A 23,411-nucleotide genomic window follows, 5' to 3' on the forward strand; every position below is an offset into this window, starting at 1 on the left:
CTGTATTTGTTTCTTGTCACTACTGTAAGAAATTACCATACACTTAGTGGCTTAAAACAACAGATTTATTATCTTACACTTCTGGAGGTAAGAAGTCCTAAACTTGAAGTACCAGCAGGGCTGCATTCCTTCTGGAGACTCTAGGGGAGAATCCAATTCTTTGCCTTTTTTAGCTTCCAGAGGCCACCTGCATTTCTTGGCCCATGGCCCCTTTGTATTCAAGGCCAGCAGTGTAGTATCTTCACATCTTTCTCCCTGACCTCTGCTTCTGCTGTCACACCGCCTTCTCTGACTCTGACTGTCTCCTGCTTCCCTCTTTCCCTTATGAGGACTCATGTCCTTACACTGGGCCCACCTGGACCATCCAGGATAATCTCCCTACAGGAGCATAGGCTCTGCAAGATCTAAGTCCCTTCTGCCATGTCAGGTAATGTATTTAGAGGTTGTGGGGATTGGGAGGTGGACATCTCAAGGGGGCACTATTCTGTCTACTGTAGTCCTAGAAATGAAAAGTGACTTGCTCAGGGGTACCCCACAGAGCTGGCTGAAAAGAAACAACTATAGGCAGGCTCACACCACTGGCAGAAGCACCCCTTTCCCTCCTCCTTGGCATGAAGCTAAAGCCCCCAGGAAATCTGTAAGCTCCTTTCACGTCCCATGTAAACAAAACCCCTCTAACTAGAGTGGCTTCTATTGTCAGCGACTAAGAACCCATATATAAGGTATACTACTCCCCAACCCCATTAGTGGAAATCCCCAAAGGGTAGGAATTCTAGTTTATTTCACTTGTAAACAGCTCACCTAGTAAGCGTATCAACAAAATATACACAATTCATTGAACTGGACTAAAGCTATAACATTTCAACGAATTCCTCATCCTTTCTGTGAATCAAGGGGCTTGTTTTCTGCGTTTCCTGCTCTTTGTCCGCTGATCTCCTGGGAAGAAAACGTCCGAAAAGGAATACCGATTCGGGGGCGAGCGACGCCGGGGCGCCCAGGCCGTGCCCCAGTTCCGGGTTTGCGCCCGGTCTTCCCGCCCTGCCCCGCCCGCGGGACTACAGTTCCCAGGCGCCCCTGCGCGGCGGTGCCGGAGCCGGTTGGGACGCGGAGCCGAGGAGCACTGCCGGGCGCCATGGCCCCGTGGGCTGAGCGGCTGGCTGGAGTGCGCGGGGTGCTGCTCGACATCTCGGGCGTGCTGTACGACAGCGGCGCGGGCGGCGGCACGGCCATCGCCGGCTCGGTGGAGGCGGTGGCCAGGTGAGTGGGCCGCGAGGCGCCGCTGGGGGCATCACTGCGGCCGCCGAGCTCTAAGCTCTGCCCGGTCCCCGGCTGCCGACAGGGGGCGGGGCCGCGGCTCAGGCCCCGCCTCGTTTCCCCCCTTCCCACCCCGGTGAGCTCACAGCGCTGACCCCGAACGACGCCACTGCTGCCCCGGGCGAGCACCAGGCCTCTGCTGGTTAGGGCTGTGCGATCAGACAGGGCGGCCTCCTAGTAAGTGGGCTGCTGAGCGCTTGACCTGCGGCCAGTCTGAGTTGAGATGTGCTGTAAGGGTAAAACGCATACTGATGAACAGGTCTTGGCCGGGGGCGGTGGCTCGCATCTGTGATTCTAGCACTTGCAGAGGCAAAGGAGGGAGAATGGCTTGAGGCCAGGGGGTTGGAGACCACCCTGGGCAACATAGGGAGACCCTGTCTCTGCCAAAAATTTAAAAATTAGCTGGGTGTGGCGGTGCACGCCTGTAGGCCCAGCCACATTGGAGGCTGAGGCAGGAGGATCGCTTGAGCCCAGGAGGTCAAGGCTGCAGTGAGCTGTGATCACGCCACTGTACTCTAGCCTGGACTGCAGAGCGAGACTGTCTCAAAAACAAAACCCCCAAAAACATCAGACTTCGTGAGTAAAATGTAAAATAACACATGAAAATGGGTTTATGTTGTTTGCCTGTTGAAATAATATATTTTTTGTTTGTTTTGTTTTGTTTTCTTCAGACGGAGTGTCGCTCTGTCGCCCAGGCTGGAGTGCGGTGGCACGATCTCGGCTCACTGCAACCTCCGCTTACCGAGTTCAAGCGATTCTCCCTGCTTCAGTCTCCTGAGTAGCTGGGATTAGAAGCACCCGCCATCATGCCCAGTTAATTTTTTTATTTGTTTTGTTTGAGAGGGAGTTTTGCTCTTGTCTCCCAGGCTGGAAAGCAGTGGTGCAATCTCTGCTCACTGCAACCTCCGCCTCCCAGGTTCAAGCGATTCTCCTGCCTCAGCCTCCCGAACAGCTGGAATTACAGGCATGTGCCACCACACCCGGCTAATTTTTTGTATCGTCAGTAGAGACGGGGTTTCACCATGTTGGCCAGGCAGGTCTCTAACTCCTGCCCTCAGGTGATCCACCTGCCTCGGCCTCCAAAGTGCTGGGATTACAAGCGTGAGCTACCGCACCCGGCCAATTTTTGTATTTTTGTAGAGGTGGGGTTTCACCATGTTGGCCAGGCTGGTCTGGAACTCCTGATCTCAGGTGATCCACCTGCTTCCACCTCACAAAGTGCTAGGATTACAGGTGTGAGCCACGTGCCCGGTTGATAATATTTTTAATATACTGTTTTAGTTTAAAATATTTGAAATTAGTTCTACCTTTTTTTAAAACGTTTGTTAATGTGCTTATTAGAAACCTTTAATTACCTTTGTGGCTCTCATTATAATTCTGTTGGACTGCATTGGTTTAGGTGAGAGAAGGAGGAAGAGAACATCGTGCCTGCCAAGACTTGACCATAGAGGACACTTTTTTTTTTGAGACAAAGTTTCGCTCTTGTCTTCCAGGCCAGAGTGCAGTGGCGCCATCTCAGCTCACTGCAACCTCTGCCTCCAGGTTCAAGCGATTCTCCTGCCTCAGCCTCCCAAGTATCTGGGATTACAGGCACCTGCCAGCACGCCCAGCTCATTTTTGTATTTTTAGTAGAGACCGGGTTTCACCATGTTGCCCAGATTGGTCTGGAACTCCTGACCTCAAATGATCCGCCTGCCTCAGTCTCCCAAAGTGCTGGGATTACAGGCGTGAGCCACCGTGCCTGGCCGACACTTTTCTTTTTATTATTATTTTTTTTTTGAGACAAGGTTTCATGATGTTGCCAGGGTGGTCTTTAACTCCTTGGCTCAGGCAGTCCTCCTGCCTCAGTCTCCCAAAGTGCTAGGATAACAGGCATGAGCCACTGCGCCTGGCCTAATTTATTTTTTTTTTTTTTGAGACAGGGTCTTACTTTGTCGCCCAGGCTGGAGTGCAGTGGTTCAATCTTAGCTCACTGCAACCTCCACCTTAAGGGCTCAAGAGATCCTCCCACCTCAGCCTCCCAAGTAACTGGGACTACAGATGCGTGCCACCATGCCCAGCTAATTTTTTTGTATTTTTTGTAGAGATGGGGTTTTGCCATGTTGCCCAGGCCAGTCTTGAACTCCTGGGCTGAAGTAATCTGCCCATCTCAGCCTCCCAAAGTGCTGGGATTAGAGGTGTGAGCCACCGTGGCCAGCCACAAGGACACCTTCAGTAGCGTGGTTGGCACCACTGGACCTGGGCTCTGTAAGGCCTCCTGTTGGCATCCCAGGTCAGCACTGCCATATGTTGATAGGCAGTCGGGAAGGGCTAATTGCCAGGACTTGGCCTCCAGAGTCACTAGCTGGGGCACTACCTGGCTTGGTAGCCTGATGTCACTGGGCCTGAATATTCCTATCTGTAGGTGGCAGTTAAGTGAGTCTCTTGGTCCTTCTTAGAGACCCCATCCTGCCAATCTGCATGTCTGATGTCTGGGAGCTGCTGAGATAATAGGGACCCAAATGGTCCTGCATAGTGAAGCCTGAGGTGCTTGGGAGGCTGGGAACTGGGAACAGGGAGACTTGGCTTCCAGGAGCAAGCGTGAAGGGCAGCCCAGACCTAGGACACTCTGCTGGGTCCTGGGTGTGCTCTCAGTGTTGGCTGAAGTTCAGGGTTAAGTGGTTCCTGACCTTATTCTCCATTACTCCAAAGCTTTAGACTAGCTCAGTCACAGATAAGAGCATTCTGTGGGTGGCACTGGTGGGAATCCAGCAGAGTGCTCTGGGCAGTGTTTTGGGTTGAAGTGGGGCTCATTTGGGGAGCAGGAAGCCAGAGCTCAGTGCTGTGACTGGGGCAGGCAAGGCTTCATAGGAGACCTTGCCACTCATTGCTTATGGAAGATGCATTTGACATCATCTACCAGTGGTTCCACTTCTGAGAATTTGTCCTATCTCATGCGTAAGAAATGACACGAATACAAGGTCATTCCTGGCAATGCCTTTTAAATAGCAAAAGACTGGAAGCAGCTCAGATATCCATCAGTAGGGGAGTTTTAGGGTCTGTCTGTTTATACAGCAGAATAACATGCAGTATAAAAAGGAATGAGCACCCTTGTCTATAGACATATTACCAGTGGAGACAGCAAGCACACAGCAGGGTGCATGGTGCACTGTTTCTGGTATAGAAAAGGCAGAAATGCTTGAATGTATTTCTCTTGCTGTGTTTGCATAAAGACACTGGAAGGCTGCTTCAGAGTCTGGGAAGAGCTGGAGGATAAGGAAAGTGGGGGCCACTGTGTGGCTGGAGACAGGGTAGGAGAAAGACTCTTCACTGTATAACTTTGTATATCAACGTTTTTGTTTTGGAGACAGAGTCTTGCTCTGTCACCCAGATTGGAGGACAGTGGTGCAATTTCGGCTTACTGCAACCTCTGCTTCCTGGGTTCAAACAATTCTCCTGCCTCAGCCTCCCGAGTAGCTGGGATTACAGGCACCTGCCACCATGCCTGGCTAATTTTTGTATTTTTATTAGAGGTGGGGTTTCGCCATGTTGACCAGGCTGGTTTCGAACTCCTGACCTCATGTGATCTGCCCACCTTGGGTTCCCAAAGTGCTGGGATTACAGGTGTGAGTCACCGCGCCTGGCCTGCATATCATTTTTAAGGTTTTTAAACTATGTGAATGTATTTTCTATTCAAAATATTACAATTCAAATATTAAATTGAATATTAAAATTCAGAATATTAATGTTTGGGCACAGTGGCGCACACCTATAATCCCAACACTTTGGGAGGCTGGAGGTAGGAGGATTGATACCAACCTGGGCAACATAGCAAGACCCTATCTCTAAAAAAATACAAAAATTAGCCGGGCATGGTGGTGCACGCTTGTAGTCCCAACTACTTGGGAGGCTGAGGCAGGAGAATTGCCTGAGCCCAGGAGTTTGAGACTATGAGTGTGCTACTATACTCCAGCCTGGGTGACAGAGTGAGACTCCGCCTCTTTTTTTTTGAGGCGGAGTCTCACTCTGTCACCCAGGCTGGAGTGCAGTGGCGCGATCTCGGCTCACTGCAAGCTCCGCCTCCTGGGTTCACGCCATTCTCCTGCCTCAGCCTCCCGAGTAGCTGGGACTACAGGCGCCCGCCACCGCGCCCGGCTAATTTTTTGTATTTTTAGTAGAGACGGGGTTCCACCGTGTTAGCCAGGATGGTCTCGATCTCCTGACTTCGTGATCCGCCCGCCTCGGCCTCCCAAAGTGCAGGGATTACAGGCGTGAGCCACCGCGCCCGGCCAAAAAATTGTTTTTTAATTAAAATATTTCAAGGAGATCTCTCTGGCTGCAGTGTAGAGAATAGTCTGGTAGAAGAGCAGGGGCCAGAGAGGACACAGAGTCACCAGTTAGATGGTTCCAGTGGTCCGGGGAGAGCTGGTGGGGCTTGGACTGGGTAGAGGGCAATGGAGATGGGGAGGAGGGCATGAATTAAAGAGGTGTGTTGGAAGTAGGACCTATGGGACCTGCTGACATATGAGGTATTGTTGGGGTCAGGGAGAACTTGAAATAAAGGGTGGTTTCCAGTGTCTGACTGGAACAACTGGCAGGGTGGAGAGGGGGCAGGGAGGGGGTCATGGGGTGGGTATCATGATGGCTCATGATGTATGTCAAGTTCCTGGCCTGGTGTTTGGCACACAGTAGACTCACAACAGTGTAACATTGAAGACCACTTTCTTTTCTTTTCCTTTTTCTTTTTCTTTTTCTTTGAGACAGGATCTTGATCTGTCTCCCCAACTGAAGTGCAGTGATATGATCACAGCTCACTGCAGCCTTGACCTCCTAGGCTCAAAAAAGTCTTTCTACCTCAGTTTCCTAAATAACTGGGACCACAGGTATCCTTCCACATGCAGGTTTTCTTTTTTTATTTTTGAGACAGAGTCTCAGTCTGTCTCCCAGGGTGGAGTGCATTGGTACCATCTCAGCTCACTGGAGCCTCCGCCTCCCGGGTTCTAGCGATTCTCCTGCCTCAGCCTCCTGAGTAGCTGGGATTACAGGTGCCTGCCACCTTGCCTGGTTAATATTTGTATTTTTAATCGAAAAGGGGTTTCACCATGTTGACCAGGCTGACCTCAAACTCCTGACCTCAAGTGATCTACTCGCCTGGGCCTCCCAAAGTGCTGGGATTACAGGCGTGAGCCACCATGCCCAGCCCCCCAGGGACAGTTTGAGCCCTGGTCTGCCCAACCCAGACCCCTACTTGGAATCCTTGAGGGAGAAGGGGCTATTGGGAAACACCACAGGCTTCTCTAACAGCTTATTCTGAGAGATGGCCCCCACCTGATACAGAACTGTCCAACAGACATGTGCAGATTCCGGGTTGTGACATTGGAAGGGGTTCTGTTAACTTCTCTGGGTTCTGGGCTGGCGTCTTCTGACTGATGGATTGCCAGGAGGGTTTTGTTTTGATTTGCTTTGGCTTCTGCAGATTTATCTAGCTGGGGGTGTCTCTGGTAGCAGCTACATCTAACAGCAATATAATAATACTGAAATGTAAATCATCCTGTTAATGTAGCTGGGAGAGGCTAAAAGCTCCCTTCCCAAAAGCATATGGGATTATTTTTGGTGAGGGGACATCACACCCATGATCTGAAAGGTTTTGTTATTGTGCTGTGTGGGCCTGCAGAACTGATGGCCTGGTCTCTCAACCCTGTGGCTTCCCATGCCACAGGACCAAGTCTCCACGCCCTGCCTTGTCCACGGGGACCTTCTCCAGTGACCTTTATGGCCTCTCGCACAGACTTCTTGGTGGGGTTTTCACTGAAGGGGCCGCTGAGCTGTCCAGCACTCACAGACTGTTTCCGCCCACACCGGCGGGCCCTTCGGCTCCCGGCAGACCTTTGCAGGGCCCCTTTCAGCCTTTCTGTTGGCTTTTAAGGGCAAGGCCCCTCCACTCCGGCCCGGTGCTTCTGGGGCCAGATCATCACGCTCAGGGCCCAGGAAGCTCCCTACACCCTCCCTTGCATGCCTGTGGGGCCCATGACAGGTGCCCAAAGTGGCTGCAAAGGTGGTGCCGGAAGCTCCCCTTCCAGGAAAATGTGCCGCTTTTGGAATTTTCCCTGGGGATTTTCCAGAGGTACAGGACGCCTGTTTTCCTCGCCTGGTGATTGAACCAGGAAGCCTTCACGGAGCAGGCCCTGCTTGCCCAGGTGGAGCCTGTGTGGCCTGCAGCCACAGGGGCAAGGTGGCCCTGTGCCTTTCATGCTGTGGCCTCCTTGATATGCACAGCCTGCTTTGAAGTCCTGCAGGAGCTCAGAGGAAGTTCCTGGGGTGAGACCAGCCACCGCAGAGGGACAAGTGTGATGGGGGGTGGTCTTACGGTGGGCAGGGGGAACACAGGCCTCCCTGGTAGCTCCCGGCACTGTGGGCTCTCTGGCAGTATTGTCCGTCCTCTGAGCCTGGGAGGGATGACACACTGTCACCATTCTTCTTGGATTTTCTGTGGTGACAAGGGTCCTCCGATTTTATTGAGGGCCACGGAGCACAGGGGGAGTAGAAGCGCAGGTTTTTAAAATAATATCCACAGCCACAGCAGTCACCCTGCATCGAGGGAGGCCTGTCGTGCGCCAGGCAGGTGCTTAACCACCCGCCTTCCCTTCACACCAGCCCCTGAGGTCGGGGGCTTCCTCTTTTCAAAGTGAGGACCAAAAATCGGAGAGATTCAGAAACTGGCAGAAGTAGAAAAGGTTCCTGAACCCTCATCAAAGATGCGCGCACACACACACACATTCGTTCATTTATTCCTTTTTATTTTTTTTCATGCATTCATCCCTTTACTCTTACACTCAACAAGCATGCACTGAGTGCCTCTGCTGTACTAAAAACACCAACCTAGGCCCTGGGGATGTGCCGCAGTGAACAGGCAGATGGCAGCCCGTGCCCTGGTGGAGCCAACGCTGCAGTCGTGTGGGACCAGCAGGTGACAGCATGCACTAGGGAAGGCTAGAGCATCTGAGACATGCAGCGAGGTGGGGAGCCCAGGGCTAGGTGCCTGGCCTCGCAGATCCCATGGCGAGGGAGCCGGGATTGGAGGATGCTGGGGGAGCCAGCCAGGCAGGCATCTGGGCTAAGGTGGAGGAGCAGGAGGCGCAAACCTCTGAGGCCACACTGGTGCTGCTGGCCAGGCAGGGCCCACTTGCTGCTCTAGGACTTGTGGGTGGGCGTGGTCACAGGACATCTGTAACCTGCTGCGTCCCCCAATAGGCTCTTTATTGAAGCCCTTTCATGGGCGGATTGGGTTCCCCGAGGGGAGCTATTCAGAGGCAGGGCCTGGCACAGCGAGGGGTGTAGAGGCCCAGGCTCAGGGCCCTGGCCCTATGGCTGGGAGGCATCTGCATGTGAAAGAGGGTGGGCATTTACTGCATCCTGTCTTGGGCCACTAAAGCACATCTGCTGGGCCCAGCCCAGGCCTGGCCTGGCCTTTTTGGAGCCGGCGGAAGGAAGCAGGCTTGGCCCAGGGCAGCCTTGTAAAGCAATTCCCACCCAGGACCGCCCCAATCGCCCTGGTGCTATGGGGCCAGGCCCACAGTCCTTCCCTCTAGTAGCACCTCTCAATCGCCTGTGTGTGTGGGTGTCTTGGGAATCCTGACAAAATGCAGGTGCCTCCCAGCAGGTCTGGAGCAGCGAAGGCCAGAGCCAGGGGATCTTTGAAGTCCAGCTGGTCCTGGCACCCCAGGATCCCCTCCTTCGTGCCTGGCTTTCCTGGCACCATCCGGTCCTAGGGACACAGGTCCCTGGGAGTAGCAGCAATAGTAACAATAACAATGACAGCAATAATAATACTAACATGGGCTGTGGGCCTGGGCTGGAGGTTCATCTGTGTTGCCTCATCCAACCCCCATACACGGTGTGGCACCTGCCGGAGGGGTCTGGCAGAACATTGCAGGGAGAGGGCCATTTGTTTGCATTTGTTTAAGCCAACAGGAGCTTTCCTGATGCAACCTGGACCTTGGACAAGGGGTGTTTGTTGAAAACGTGCTGTCGTCACCTGTGGTCCCGTTTGCTGTCAGGAGGTGAAGCACTTTGTCTTCAGAGATGGGAGCCAGTGCTCTTTCATCCTGGGTTCTGTGATTTCAGCTGTCATTTCAACATTTTAAGTTTCATAAGAAATAGGTGGCCTCCTTATGTAAACATTCTCACCAGCCAGTGAATATACAGAGTGAAAAGTCCAAGTCCTCCGTCCTAGACCAAGTCCCAGTCACTTCCCCAGGGTGACATGATACATCCTTTTCCTTTGTATTCTTCAAAAGCACAGAGGATTTTGAGACACAGCCTTCCCTGACTCTTGTCCAGGTCTGCAGGCACCCACCCCATCACTCTTGAATGCCACCGCCCCACCATTGCCTAAGGCATGTGTTTGGTTAGTACACAGGTCACTGGAGGCTGGAGACTCTTTGCAGGTCCCAGGGTCAGGGGTTTTGAATTCTTTGTAGCCTCAGAGCACTTATCCAACCAAATGAAATTATTATATATGTATATATTAAAATTAAATTATAAATTTAATTTTAATTATATTTTATTAAATTTAAATTATAAATTTAAATTATAAAATAAAATTAAATATATATATACACACACATACACATACACACCCACACACACATACACATATATATACACATATATGTATGTGTGTGCGTGTATATATATATATATGAATGATGTTTGAATAGTATATTATTTTTTTTTTTTTTTTTTTTTTTTTTTTTTTTTTTTGAGACGGAGTCTCGCTCTGTCGCCCGGGCTGGAGTGCAGTGGCCGGATCTCAGCTCACTGCAAGCTCCGCCTCCCGGGTTTACGCCATTCTCCTGCCTCAGCCTCCCAAGTAGCTGGGACTACAGGCGCCCGCCACCTCGCCCGGCTAGTTTTTTGTATTTTTTTTTAGTAGAGACGGGGTTTCACCATGTTAGCCAGGATGGTCTCGATCTCCTGACCTCGTGATCCGCCCGTCTCGGCCTCCCAAAGTGCTGGGATTACAGGCTTGAGCTACCGCGCCCGGCCATATATTATTTTTAATAGGGACGAGATCTTACTATATTGCCCAGGCTGGTATCAAACTCCTGGCCTCAAGGAGTCCTCCCAGCTCAGCCTACCTAGTAGCTGGGATTATAGTTATCTGCCACCGTGCCTAGCTCAGAATGGAATATATTTTCTATGTTCAAATTTATAATGTTTCTTCTGAGGTCAATTGATGAAAATGAAGGAAGTGTTTTTATGAATAACAATGTTGGGCCGGGTGCAGTGGCTCACGCCTGTAATCCCTGTACTTTGGGAGGCCAAAGGCGGACAGATCACATGGGGTCAGGAGTTTGAGACCAGCCTGGCCAACATAGTGAAACCCCGTCTCTACTAAACATACAAAAATTAGGTGGGTGTGGTGGTGTGCACCTGTAATCCCAGCTACTCGGGAGGCTGAGGCCAAGAGGCAGAGGTTGGGGTGAGCCAAGATTGTGCCACTGCCCTCCAGCCTGGGTGACACAGCAAGACTCTGCCTCAAAAAAAACATGTTGATCATGTGAACCGCACAACACAGTTTATATGCTTAGAAGTTTATGTGAGTGCTGGAAGTGAGCCTATTAGGAGGGATGAGTGAATGCGTTCTGGTTTATCCAGACTTCAGACTGTTAGGCAGCTATGAAAGAATGAGTTCACTCTGTTTGGGCTGACATTAGTTTATATGACATGAGTGCTGCATATAGCAAGTGAAAAATTGTAGAATAATGTGTATAAACTTCCTTTTCTTTTTGAGACGCATCTCGCTCTGTCTTCCAGGCTGGAGTATAGTGGTGCGATCTCAGCTCACTGCAACCTCGGCCTCCTGGGTTCAAGCGATTCTCCTGCCTCAGCCTCCTGAGTAGCTGGGACTACAGGCATCTGCCACCATGCCCGGCTAATTTTTGTATTTTTAGTAGAGACGGAGTTTCACTATGTTGGCCGGGCTGGTCTTGAACTCAGGTGATCCGCCCGCCTCGGCCTCCCAAAGTGTTGGGATTACAGGCGTGAGCCACCGCGCCCAGCCTAAACTTACATTTTTGTTAAGAAAAAACAAAAAAAGGAAACATAGCCACCCCCATATATCTGGGGTAGAGTCATAACAGAATCACGAACTTGAACTGTATGGAAGGAGACTGAGGAAAATCTGATGGCTGCTCGGAGGCTTTGCCGTGGCTCTAATGGCAGGAGTAAGGTCTGCTTCTCAGTTTCTGATCTCAGCCTTGGTTGGCAGGGGTCGCCCTGTGAAAATCAAGGGCAGCCAGGGTGGGTCTGGCACAGGATTATTGGTTTACCCTGCAGGTGCTGCCTCTGGTTAGAAGCCCTTGGCCAATTACAAAGTGAGTGTGGCACAAGTTACAAAGCTCATGAATGGAATCCTGCTCCTACCCCCAGTGCCCCACAATGTACAAGAATCCATATTGGCAAAGCAGTGCCACACCTGCCCACTGTGGTGTGCAGGGTGATTTCCCAGGCACCCGGCGACAGGCACGTTGCTGTCCAGCTTGTGGAGGAGGAACCTAAGATTCACAGAAGTGAGAGGACTTATTCAGACACCTTTCGAGAAGGAGTGAGGGCTGCTGCTTCTGCCAGGGCAGGCACCACATCTTACCTGTTGCAAAGCTTCATCCTGTCACGTAAAGTGCCAGGTGCTAGGTCTACTGTGAGAACGTGGGTTTCCAATCCCAGCTCTGCCCCATAGTTGCCATGTGGCCTCAAGGAAGTCCCTTAGCCTTCCATCACCCCATTATGGCTGCGCTTCAAGGGCCCCAGTTTCCTATGTGTAATTCCTGTACCCAGGCTGCAAGAATTAAGTGAAATATTTTCTCCTAAATCAACGTTTGGGCTGGGCCAGGTGGCTCACGCCTGTAATCCCAGCACTTTGGGATGCCGAGGCAGGTGGATCATCTGAGGTCAGGAGTTCAAGACCAGCCTGGCCAACACAGTGAAACCCCATCTCACTAAAGATATTAAAAAATTGCCAGGCGCGGTGGCTCAAGCCTGTAATCCCAGCACTTTGGGAGGCCGAGACGGGCGGATCACGAGGTCAGGAGATCGAGACCATCCTGGCTAACACGGTGAAACCCCGTCTCTACTAAAAAAATACAAAAAACTAGCCAGGCGAGGTGGCGGGCGCCTGTAGTCCCAGCTACTCAGGAGGCTGAGGCAGGAGAATGGCGTAAACCCGGGAGGCGGAGCTTGCAGTGAGCTGAGATCCGGCCACTGCACTCCAGCCCGGGCGACAGAGCGAGACTCCGTCTCAAAAAAAAATAATTAGCTGGGTGCGGTGGTGTGCACCTGTAGTCCCAACTACTCAGGAGGCTGAAGAATCACTTGAACCTGGGAAGTGGAGGTTGCAGTGAGCCGAGATTGCACCACTGCACTCCAGCCTGGGCAATACAGTGAGACTCGGTCTCAAAAAAGCAAAAACAAACAAATGCCAACGTTTTCCTTTTTTTTTTTTTAAGTTTTTGTTTTCTTTTCCTTTTTTTTTTTTTTTTTTCTTTTTGAGACAGAGTCTCGCTCTGTCTCCCAGGCTGGAGTGCAGTGGCGCGATCTCGGCTCACTGCAAGCTCCGTCTCCTGGGTTCCTGCCATTCTCCTGCCTCAGCCTCCTGAGTAGCTGGGACTACAGGCGCCCGCCACCGCGCCCGGCTAATTTTTTGTATTTTTAGTAGAGACGGGGTTTCACCGTGGTCTCAATCTCCTGACCTTGTGATCCGCCCACCTCGGCCTCCCAAAGTGCTGGAATTACAGGCGTGAGCCACCGCGCCCGGCCTTCTTTTCCTTTTTACCTTAGACTATGAGGAGATAAAAGCCAATGCTGTACTTATTCCATATCCAGGAGCTAAAGGAGCATTTTGTTGTTGAAGGGGCAAATAATTTTGAAGAGTGGGTTGTTTTTCCAATAAGCAGACCTTTTTTTTTTTTTTTTTTTTTTTGAGACAGGGTCTCACTTTGTCACCTAGGCTGGAGTGCAGTGGCACAATCTTGGCTCACTGCAGCCTCAACCTCCTGGGCTCAAGCAATCCTTTCACCTCAGCCCCCAAAGTGGCTGAGACTACAGCTGCACACCACTGCACCTGGCCAATTTTTGTATTTTTAGTAGAGACAAGGTTTTGCCATGTTGCCCAAGCTGGTCTTGAACTCCTGAGCTCAAGGGATCTGCCCACCTCAGCCTCCCAAAGAGTTGGGATTACAAGTATGAAGCACCGTGCCCGGCCACATGAAGTCTTGTAGTTGTTGAACTCAGTGCACATGCTAAACCGAAGCACGCAGTTCTGCTCAAGGAGCTGTATTGTCCACATCTGCTTATATTTCCATGAGGCTAACGTAAAAGGATTCTCATCCCAGTTCTGTCCCTAGATGAGTCACTGAGCCCCTCCAAACCACAGGTCCCATCTCCAAACCGCGGGTCCCATCTGTAAGTGGAAACTTGAACCCACCTCTCAGATTGTCAAGAGGATTTGACGTGAACATGCCGGTGGGGCTCGGTGGGGGAGGAGCCAGTCACTAGGCGCTGCTGTAGCCATGGTTGGGGCTCAGTTCACCCTGGGCTCCCTGCTGGTGTCAACTTCCCCCTCTTCCTAAAGGTGCCCCTGGGCAATGCACTCTGGGGTCCTCCTGCTGGCCTGCTTCCCTGGGCACCTGGCTTCCTCTCAAAATGTACCTACCCCAACACTGGGTTTGTCAGATACGTGGTTGTCATTGTCACCACCACAGTAATTACTGCCATTTATTTAGTATTCGAAATGTGCCAGGTGCTTCTCATGTCTTTTTTTTTTTTTTTTTCTTTTTTTTTGAAATGCAGTCTCGCTCTGTCGCCCAGACTGGAGTACAGTGGCACCATCTCAGCTCACTGTAACCTCTGCCACCCAGGTTCTAGTGATTCTCCTGCCTCAGCCTCCTGAATAGCTGGGATTACAGGTGTGCACCACCACACCCAGCTAACTTTTGTATTTTTAATAGAGAAGGGGTTTCACTGTGTTGTTCTCCATGTTGGCCAGGCTAGGTCTCAAACTCCTGACCTCAGGTGACCCGCCTGCCTCAGCCTCCCAAAGCGCTGGAGATTACAGGCATGAGCCGGTGGTCAGGAGTTTGAGACCAGCCTGGCCAACATGGTGAAACCCCATCTCTACTAAAAATACAAAAAATAAGCTGGGCATAGTGACGGGTGCCCTTAATCCCAGCTACCTGGGCGACTGAGGCAAGATAATCACTTGAACCTGGGAGGCAGAGGTTGCAGTGAGCCGAGATTGTGCCACTGCACTCCAGTCCGGGTGACAGAGTGAGACTCTGTCTCAAAAATAAAATAAAATAAATAAAAAATATCTTCATGACAGCCCTGTCCAGTAGCTACTGTCAGTGCCTCATTTTACAGGTGAGGAAACAGGTTGCAGAGGGTTAGGTGTGTCTGCTTCCTGAGCCAAGCTCCCACCTTACTTACAGAGGCCTGGCCTTTGTCCCCTGCAGCTGCCGTGGCCCTTGGGGACGTCGGGCTGCTGCTGAGGCTCCTAGGCTGAGGAGTGGAAGAAAGGACCCAGGATCCCCACCCCTCCACCCCCACGTGCCACGAGGCATTTCCTGTCCCTCTGGGCCTTCGTATCCCCCTCTGTGAAGTGAGCCACTCGGGCTGCGTGGTCTCCAAGGTCTCTGGCTGCCGATTCCCGTGCACTTGATTCTAAATTGTGTTTATTGATTCCTGGGACATCAATGCTCATGGGATCAACATGCTCCTGTGATCTGGGCTCTGTGGCACAGGCACTTCAGAGAATACTCTAGATGGGAGTTGTGCGGGCAGGTGAGGAGGCGCAGGGACGGGAAGGTGTGCTGCGTGTTTGATAAGGGCCCTAGCTGGGGGCCTGGCCCAGCGTGACCTCATTGCCGCCCCTCTCAGGTCACTGCCCAGCTGACCGAGACCAGGAGGCCCAGCTAGGGCCCAGCTCCTGCGTCACTGCGTCTCTTCTCTCCATTCAAACTTTGGACACTGATGACACAAGACTGTGTGCAGCCGCTCAACAGTGTCTAGCGGACCATGGGGAGGAGTCCGCGAGTAGGGGCCGGGGAGCAGCTGGCTGCCCGCCTTAACTGCTAGGGTTGCCCTGGCCCGTCAGCTGGCAGGAGGAGCAAGTGCAGCAGGTTCAGCTGGAGCCAGTGTGAGGCCTGCACCGTGCCAAGGGCCCATAGCGTTTCCACTGTGCGCAGCCTTTACCTCGTCTCCTTCATGACAGCCCTGGAGAGCTGGAAGGCTGGGCACCACCATCACACCGTTTATGGCTAGGGCTCAAGACTCCATGAGCCTTGTGCGCGCACCAGGGTGGGAAGCCAGACCCCACTCCTGGGGGACAGATGCCGATCTGTTGCTACTCCTACTTGTAGGTTGTCCCTCAGCCCAAGCTGGTGTGCATCATGGTGCGGGGCACAGGGTGGGCTCATCCCCACATCAGCGTGGGCATCCCCGGGGCGTATGTGAATAACTGTATATTTCTATTGAAAAAACAACTCTGCCCTGCTTACGGGGCTCCTGCTCGACCTTCTGTTGTGGAAAATTGGATTTTTGGAGGAAATGAGCACTTTGTGGGTTTCAGTTCTCCAAACGTGCATGTTCAATCTCCATTGCTTTCCAAAGGGGAGTGACTGAAGATCTGAAAATTAGACAGTGGCTAGCACTGCCCAGAGGCCCCGTTATTAAAAACATTTCAAGGCCAGGTGCGGTGGCTCACGCCTGTAATCCCAGCACTTTGGGAGGCCGAGATGGGCGGATCACGAGGTCAGGAGTTTGAGACCAGCCTGGCAAACATCGTGAAACCCTGTCTCTACTAAAAATACAAAAATTGGCCGTGCATGGTGGTGCGCGCCTGTAGTCCCAGCTACTTGGGAGGTTGAGGCAGGAGAATCACTTGAACCCAGGAGGCAGAGGTTGTGGTAAGTTGAGATTGTGCCACTGCACTCCAGTCTGGGCAACAGAGCGAGACTCCATTTCAAAACAAAACAAAACAAACATTTCGGTGCCACTGGGGCTGCTGAGGGCCTGGGGCTGGTGCTGCGCCTGCATCTCCTTTCACTACAACCCCTGGGAAAGGGGGGTGGTCAATGTCCTTTCCCCTCTCTGAGGAAACTGAGGCGTTGAGCTTGTATTTCTTTGCACTGGTTCCCATTTCAGTAGTAATAGGGACCCTCCAGCGCACCAGGTGATGTCTGTGATGTGGCCCCAGCAGGCAGGAGCAGGCTGGGAGTTAGGGAGGCTGAAGTCTGAAGTCTGATGTGGGAAAGTGCTGCCCCTCCCAACCTCGCTCCCTGGGAACCAACCCTTCACCCCTTTGCCCCGCTGCCTCCACACCCCTTTCCTCTGGCTGTGAATTTCTCCATTGCCAAGTGAGCCCATCAGATCTGGAATTTGGTCAGTTAGGTGCTTGCTTCTCCCAGTAAAGCACCTACTATGCTGGGTACTGGGTACTGTGCTGGGTAGATTTTGGACAGGATTCTAGAGAGCATCCGGCAAAGTTGCTGCAGGAAAGGGCCAGTCACTCACTGCCTGCCAGTCTCGGCACCTGTGAACCCGTGAGTTGACATTTCTCAAATTCCAGCCTCACTCTGTGGGCCAGACAGCCCTTCTGACCTATGAGCTGCCAACCTGAGCCTTTTGATGACAATGACCCCAAGGGTTCCCTGCAGCCCTGTGTACTCCTGAGAACCTGGTGGCCCCTCTCTGGCCTCTGAGACCCTGACCTGGGTGCCCACTGCCCCTCATCCCTACACAGGAGATGCTGGAGTGACTCCTCTCTTGGTAAACCAAGGCTCTGGTCGCTGAGGATGGGGCTGGTCCTGTGCCAGGGTGCCCCCAGGTGCTGACCTTGGCTCCACTGTGGTTGGACACCAGGCATGGCGGGAGTGCTGAGCAGACAGAGCCCTGCCCTTCCGAGCCCCAAGCCCCGGGCTTGCAGAGGAGGCAGAGGAGGGAGGTGGTGATGGCAGGACCAGAGCAGCACCAAGGGCTGTGTGAGCGCAGCTGGGAGGATGGGACCTGCCTGGGCGCATGGCTCTGGGGCTTCCAGGAGAAAGAGGCATGTGAACCCTAATTTGTAGGATGATCAGGGCCAGCTCCCAGGGGAGTGTGAAGGCAAGGACTCAGGGTGCTGCAAGGGCCTCTGGGTCACACAAAGGTGACCAGTACCAGGGCTGGAGGGCAGAGGGCCCAGCTGGGAGGGGCTCATCCTGCCCTTTTCCTGCGGCGCCCCACCTCCTGTCCAGCCTCCCCTCCGAGGGAGCCCCTGCTCCCTCCAGCCTCAAGACCTTCGGCAGTCCTCAGAAGGCCAGCTATTGAGCTGTCCCAAGGTCACTCAGGATGTCCAATAATTGTCCTAACACTTTACCTGCTGTGGAACAGTAATGAGAGGGTTTTCATTATTTGCGGGTGAGTGCTCCTGGCAGATGCCGACAGCCAGCAGATGTGGAGAGTCCGAGGTGATTTGTAAGGGCCGGTTCATCTGATGCACGGTAATTGCCCCAGGCGACGTTGTCACTCAGAGGCTCGTCCTGGCCTGCTGAGATGAGGTAAAGGTCAGTTCAAAGATCCAGTTTGGGCTGGGCGTGGTGGCTTAGGCCAGGCGCGGTGGCTAACGCCTGTAATTCCAGAACTTTGGGATGCCAAGGAAGGTGGATCACCTGAGATCAGGAGTTCAAGACCAGCCTGGGCAACATGGTGAGACCCCCATCTCTACTAAAAATACAAAAATTAGCCAGGCATGGTGGTGGGCACCTGTAATCATAGCTACTCGGGAGACTGAGGCAGGAGAATCACTTGAACCCGGGAGGCGGAGGTTTCTGTGAGCCAAGATTGTGCCATTGCACTCCAGCCTGGCTGACAGAGTGAGACTCTGTTTCAAAAAAAAAAAGATCCAGTTTGGCCACAGGAAGTGGGAGCAAATCCCCACTCTCGTGGGACTCCTGGGGAGGAGGCAGCATGTTGAGGTGGGGGCCACGGTCTCAGAGGGGCTGTCTGGCAGCCAGGACCCTGCAGAAGGCCCCTTCCCCAAGGTTCTTGGGTGGTGGGGTGGGAAACAGCCCATCCCAGAGCTGGGCTGGTCCCTCTTTGCAGGGGCTTTTGGTGCAGCTCTTTGCAAGGCTTGCTGGGGTCCTGGAGCTGTACCTGACTAGGGCTTTCCTGATTTTTTTTTTTTTTTTTTTTTTTTTTTTGAGACGGAGTCTCGCTCTGTCACCCAGGCTGGAGTGCAGTGGCCAGATCTCAGCTCACTGCAGGCTCCGCCTCCCGGGCTCACGCCATTCTCCTGCCTCAGCCTCCGAGTAGCTGGGACTACAGGCGCTGCCACCTCGCCCGGCTAGTTTTTTGTATGTTTAGTAGAGACAGGGTTTCACCGTGTTAGCCAGGATGGTCTCGATCTCCTGACCTCGTGATCCGCCTGTCTCGGCCTCCCAAAGTGCTGGGATTACAGGCTTGAGCCACCGCGCCCGGCCGGCTTTCCTGATATTTTGGAATTCTTGTACTCCATGCCTCCCAAGGCCAAGTCTGTGGCATCCTGTGGCAGGCCCCACTGAGGGATAACAAGGATTTGCTTCCTCAGCTGTCCTAGTCGGCCTGGGCTGCCATAACAAGTGCCATTGACGGAGGACTTCAACAGCAGATGTTTATGTTTTCACAGTTCTGGAGACTGGAAGGCTGATATCAGGGGTCAGCATGGCCAGTTTCTGGTGAGGTCCCTTTTCTGGGCTTGTAAGCAGGTGCCGGCTTGCTGTGTGCTCACACGGCCTCTTTGTGCCTTCATGGAAAGAGAGAGCAGGAGTGCTCTTTGGTGTCTCTTCCTCCTAGGACACATCCTATCATGAGGAAGTCCCACCCTTATGCCTTCATTTTATCTGAGTTACTCCACAAAGGCCCCATCTCCAGATGCAGTCACATTGGGGGTTAGGACTCCCCGTCTGGGCTCACAGGCCTTGCTGCTTACAAGCTGTGTGACCTTGGTCAGGTCTCTGTCTCCTGGGGCCTCCATCTTCTCCTTCTAGAGTGGAGATAATGGTTCTTGCCTCATAGGCTCATTTGCCCAGTGGGTACGACTTATTGAGGGCCACCTGCGAGCCAGGCACCTGGCCCTTGGGGATGTGCATAAGGGACAGCAAATACCTTGGGCACGAGGATAAAATCAGATCATGGATCTTGAGTGACACCACCGTCCTTATCCAGAGGCAAGGCTCAGTGTAATGTTGTATTAATATTTTACTCTTTAAACAATAGTGCCCACTTTATTTTCAGTAGCTTAAAATAAGGAAGAGGCAACCTGGGGCTGGTCCCTGGTGGTCAGAATGGGTCTCTGGTGACTGCTCAAAGGGGGGTGTGGTCCGGGGCACAGAAAGACAGAACCCAACGGGAGGGCGCTTACCCTAGCATTTCACATCAGATTTTTCAGGGACAGATTTCATCTCTAAAACTAGTACTTGCTATTGTAAGAACATATAGGTTGAATGAACTTCTGTCAGCATCTCAAAGGAGGCCTGTGGCTCCAGAGTCCCAAAGTGAGTTCTGTGACTGACTCATCTTTCGTCCACATCTGAAGTTGTGTTTGGAATAACAGATGTGAGGCACTGTCATCTCACTGTCACATCGATTGCTCACTGTTCTGAGAAGGTCACATCATCATTCATTAGCAATAATTAGTCCCCGGGGACCCCCTGCACTTCTTCACTCAACTGCTCCATTAACTTGGGTCCGAGTCACACGTTCCCGGTGCCAATCAATGGAGATCTATCCATAATGTACAAGGTGATGCTATTAGTTACAATATATTAACTGCCTAATTTAAAAATTAAAAAAGCTATCTTTATGAAGGGCAATTAACCAGTAAGTGTAATTGATAATTCATAAACCTCTGATTAGGAAAGACAAATAGTAAGAAAGGAATGAATCACTTGTGCTATTGAAGAAGACGTTGCCAACCTCTTGTCTGCATTCACTATGTGGTCAGCAGATCTACACATTTGTTCCTAAATTGCACCTGTCAGCTCCACGACTGGGGGTCTGGAGGCTTATTTCAGCGCGGAAACATGCTTTTCATCACGGAAGCCTGTCTGTTTCTGGTGGGGGTTATAAGGAGGCTGCAGGCTCAGGACACCCTCAGGGAAGTAGCGGGTGAGGTCATTTAGACTTCTCCATCAGTCAGTCATTCAGCAAATGTTTTTGGGGGATTGTAAAGTGCCAAGCCCTGTGGAAAGCCCTGGGGATGCCAAGGAGACCCGAGCAGATTCATGCCTAAACTCCTGGAGTTCGTAGGCCAGTAAGAAACACAACAGATGCATAAATCAGATGATTGGAGACGCTGGTTAGTGTTATACACAAAAACTGACAGAGAGAGACGGGGTGTGGCAATGTTACACCGGACGGTGGGAGGAGGAGGGGACATTGGCCTGAGTCCTGCCACCTTTTCCCAATAGCTGTCACTACCACTCAGGGCTGTATTTGGGGCCCTCCCTCAGTAGTGGGGAATCGTGCCTGGCCTATCTACCTGTATTTTTGTTCTTGTTTTTTGTTTTGAGACAGAGTCTCACTCTGTGGCCCAGGCTGGAGTGCAGTGGCTCAGCTCACTGTGACCGCCTCCTGGGTTCAAGCGATTTTTCTGTCTCAGCCTTCTGAGTAGCTAGGACTGCAGGTGCCCGCCACCACACCTGGCAATTTTTGTTTGTTTGTTTTGGTATGTTTAGTAGAGACAGGGTTTCTCCATGTTGACCAGGCTGGTCTCGAACTCCTGCCCTCAAGTGATCCACCCACCTCAACCTCCCGAAGTGCTGGGATTACAGGCGTGAGCCACTGTGCTCTGCCTTATCTGCCCTCTCAGTGGTTCTCCACTCCAGCCTCATTTTCTGGCTCCACCTTCCACATACCCCACGCTGCTCGGATAGTTCTTTCTATCCGAGAGGGCGGGGCCAGTGCACACCTGCCTGTGCGCAAGGTGGGCTGCCCTTCCCACCACCTGGCCTGCCCTTTCCTGCCATCTCCTTGTCCGTCCCTCAGGTCTCCGGTTGGGCCTGAATCCCAGTCTTTAAGACCCCACACTGGGCTGTGTCCTTTCCCCACTATGCGGGAGAGCTCCAGAGTGCCGATTTCCTGTTCCTGACTCCACTGTGAGTAGATATCAGCTCCACCTCCAAAGTCTCAGGCTCAAGAGGAGGAACAGAAAGCCCTTGACATTTCTGGGCTTCAGTCCCTCACCCATAACATGGATAAATGCCATTCACTCTGGGTTCAGTTTGAGTTGAGTTTTTAGTTGGGTCTCACTTGCTCAGATGGAAGTTGATTTCAAGCTGTAGTTCTAGTAACTGGGTTGAATGTGTGTGTATTCCTTTCCTTGGGGCCACATCTGTAAACAAAACTTGAGCACATGCCTCCTCTCTATGTGTGTTTTCTATAAATTTTAAATGACGCATTTAACACTGTTTTGCTGTTTTGCTTAGATTGTAAAAAATATGCAGCTTGAAAGAATAGGTGAACAGCCAAGACGTCCACATCTTTGGAGCTCAGTGAAATGTGTGTTTCGGACCTGTCTGAGAACGGCGCCAGATGCAATTAGCATGGCTGGTTAATTTTACTAGGGTTTCTTAAAACCTTCGGCCCTTGGGCTTGCAGCTTGATGTCTTTTCCACGAGTCCACACTGCAGCTCGATGCAGATGTCAGATATGACTACTGCCTTGTTGGGGCCGGTTTGTCCAGAGAGGGCTCTTGTGATCTGGGTGAGGGAGCCAGGTCTGGCCTGTCACCCTCCCCCCAGGTCTAAGTGACCCACCCCGCCCACCTCTGCAGGTTCCTCTAACGTGCGCGGGTCCCTTCCTGGTGGGCGCCAGGTCCTCCAGCCTGCTCTCCCTGCGCAGAAGCACCACACCCTGGCCCTCTCTCTTGCTTCCCCAGGGAGGCCTCCCCTGGCCTTCCTACCCCACCTTGTCACCCTCTGTCTGCTCACCCTGTTTATATTCTGCAATAGCGCCTCTCTCTTATCAGTCACAAATTGCCCTTCCTTCGTGGGGTCTCTTGTTTGGTGCCCTCCTCCTACCCCACCCTGGATAGTGGCCTGGAGATCCAGGACCTTGTCCATGCTCATGACTGGCCAGTGCCAGGCATGTAGTAGGCGCTCACTGATAGTTTGCAGAAGGGTGGATGTTATTTCATTTGGTGCATTCTGAGAACTTGCCCAGGTGCAGCCTGGATTTGCGGGTCTCCTGTGAAGTCAGGAGGGAAGAAGCTCGGTGCCGCCGGCCAGTGGCAGCATCCTCAAGTTCATGAGACCTCCAGGCTGGGTTTGAGCAGGGTCCAGGTCCTGTCTGTCCGTTCCGGAATAGTTGGTGTCCCTGATGACTTTGGCAAACCTTTCTCCATTGACAGTGATGAGAAGACAAACCTTGTCTCGGGCCATCTGCCCTTGTACCTTTTGGGAAATACGGATCCAGAGTTAGTAAGGCGTGGATGTGTGCAGCTCGTTTGCAAGTGGAAATGCTAAGTGTGGTGGAAAGGGACAGAGAAATAGCTGTGGACACTCAGAGGTGGCCCCTAGCCAGGCTGAGCAGGATTGTGGAGAGGAGGTATTGCATGGCTCTCAGGGGCTGGGTAGAAGTGGCACAGGTGGGCCAGGTACGACGGCTTACACCTGTAATCCCAGCACTTTGGGAGACCTGAGGTCAGGAGTTCGAGACCAGCCTTGCTAACATAGTGAAACCCCGTCTGTACTAAAAATACAAAAAATTAGCCTGATGTGATGGCAGGCGCCTGTAATCCCAGCTGCTCTGGAGGCTGAGGCAGGAGAATCATTTGAATTTGGGAGGTGGAGGTTGCAGTGAGCTGAGATCATGCCACTGCACTCCAGCCTGGGCGACAAGAGCGAGACTCTGTCTCAAAAATAAAAAAAAATAAAAAAATAAAGAAGTGGCACAGGTGGAGATGCGGGGGGACAGAGCTGCATCCCAGGCAGGGGGAGGGGCAGTGAAAAGGGAGGTCAGTGAGGAACCTCAGGGAGCCTCGGGTGTATGAAGTCCAGTGAGGATGGAAAGAGTTGGGGCGTGGTATGGGGTCCTCTGAGAAGGGG

At 52.3% G+C, this 23,411-nt stretch overlaps 1 protein-coding gene across 3 annotated transcripts in view; it reads left to right on the plus strand.

Annotated features, from left to right (window-relative positions):
- Positions 1–1,056: 1,056 nt before the first annotated feature.
- Positions 1,057–23,411, plus strand: part of LHPP (phospholysine phosphohistidine inorganic pyrophosphate phosphatase) — a 152,226-nt gene continuing 129,871 nt past the window's right edge. For 2 of the 3 annotated variants that reach the window (XM_010357575.2, XM_010357577.2), the window contains exon 1: positions 1,080–1,257. In XM_010357575.2, the coding sequence (XP_010355877.1) occupies positions 1,133–1,257 (125 nt within the window). In that variant the 5' untranslated portion in view covers positions 1,080–1,132. Of the gene's footprint in view, positions 1,258–23,411 lie in introns of all 3 variants that reach the window. The other variant, XM_010357567.2, reaches the window with a different exon arrangement.

This window comes from Rhinopithecus roxellana, chromosome 11 (assembly GCF_007565055.1).
Source record: "Rhinopithecus roxellana isolate Shanxi Qingling chromosome 11, ASM756505v1, whole genome shotgun sequence".
NCBI classification, from domain to species: Eukaryota; Metazoa; Chordata; class Mammalia; order Primates; family Cercopithecidae; genus Rhinopithecus; species Rhinopithecus roxellana.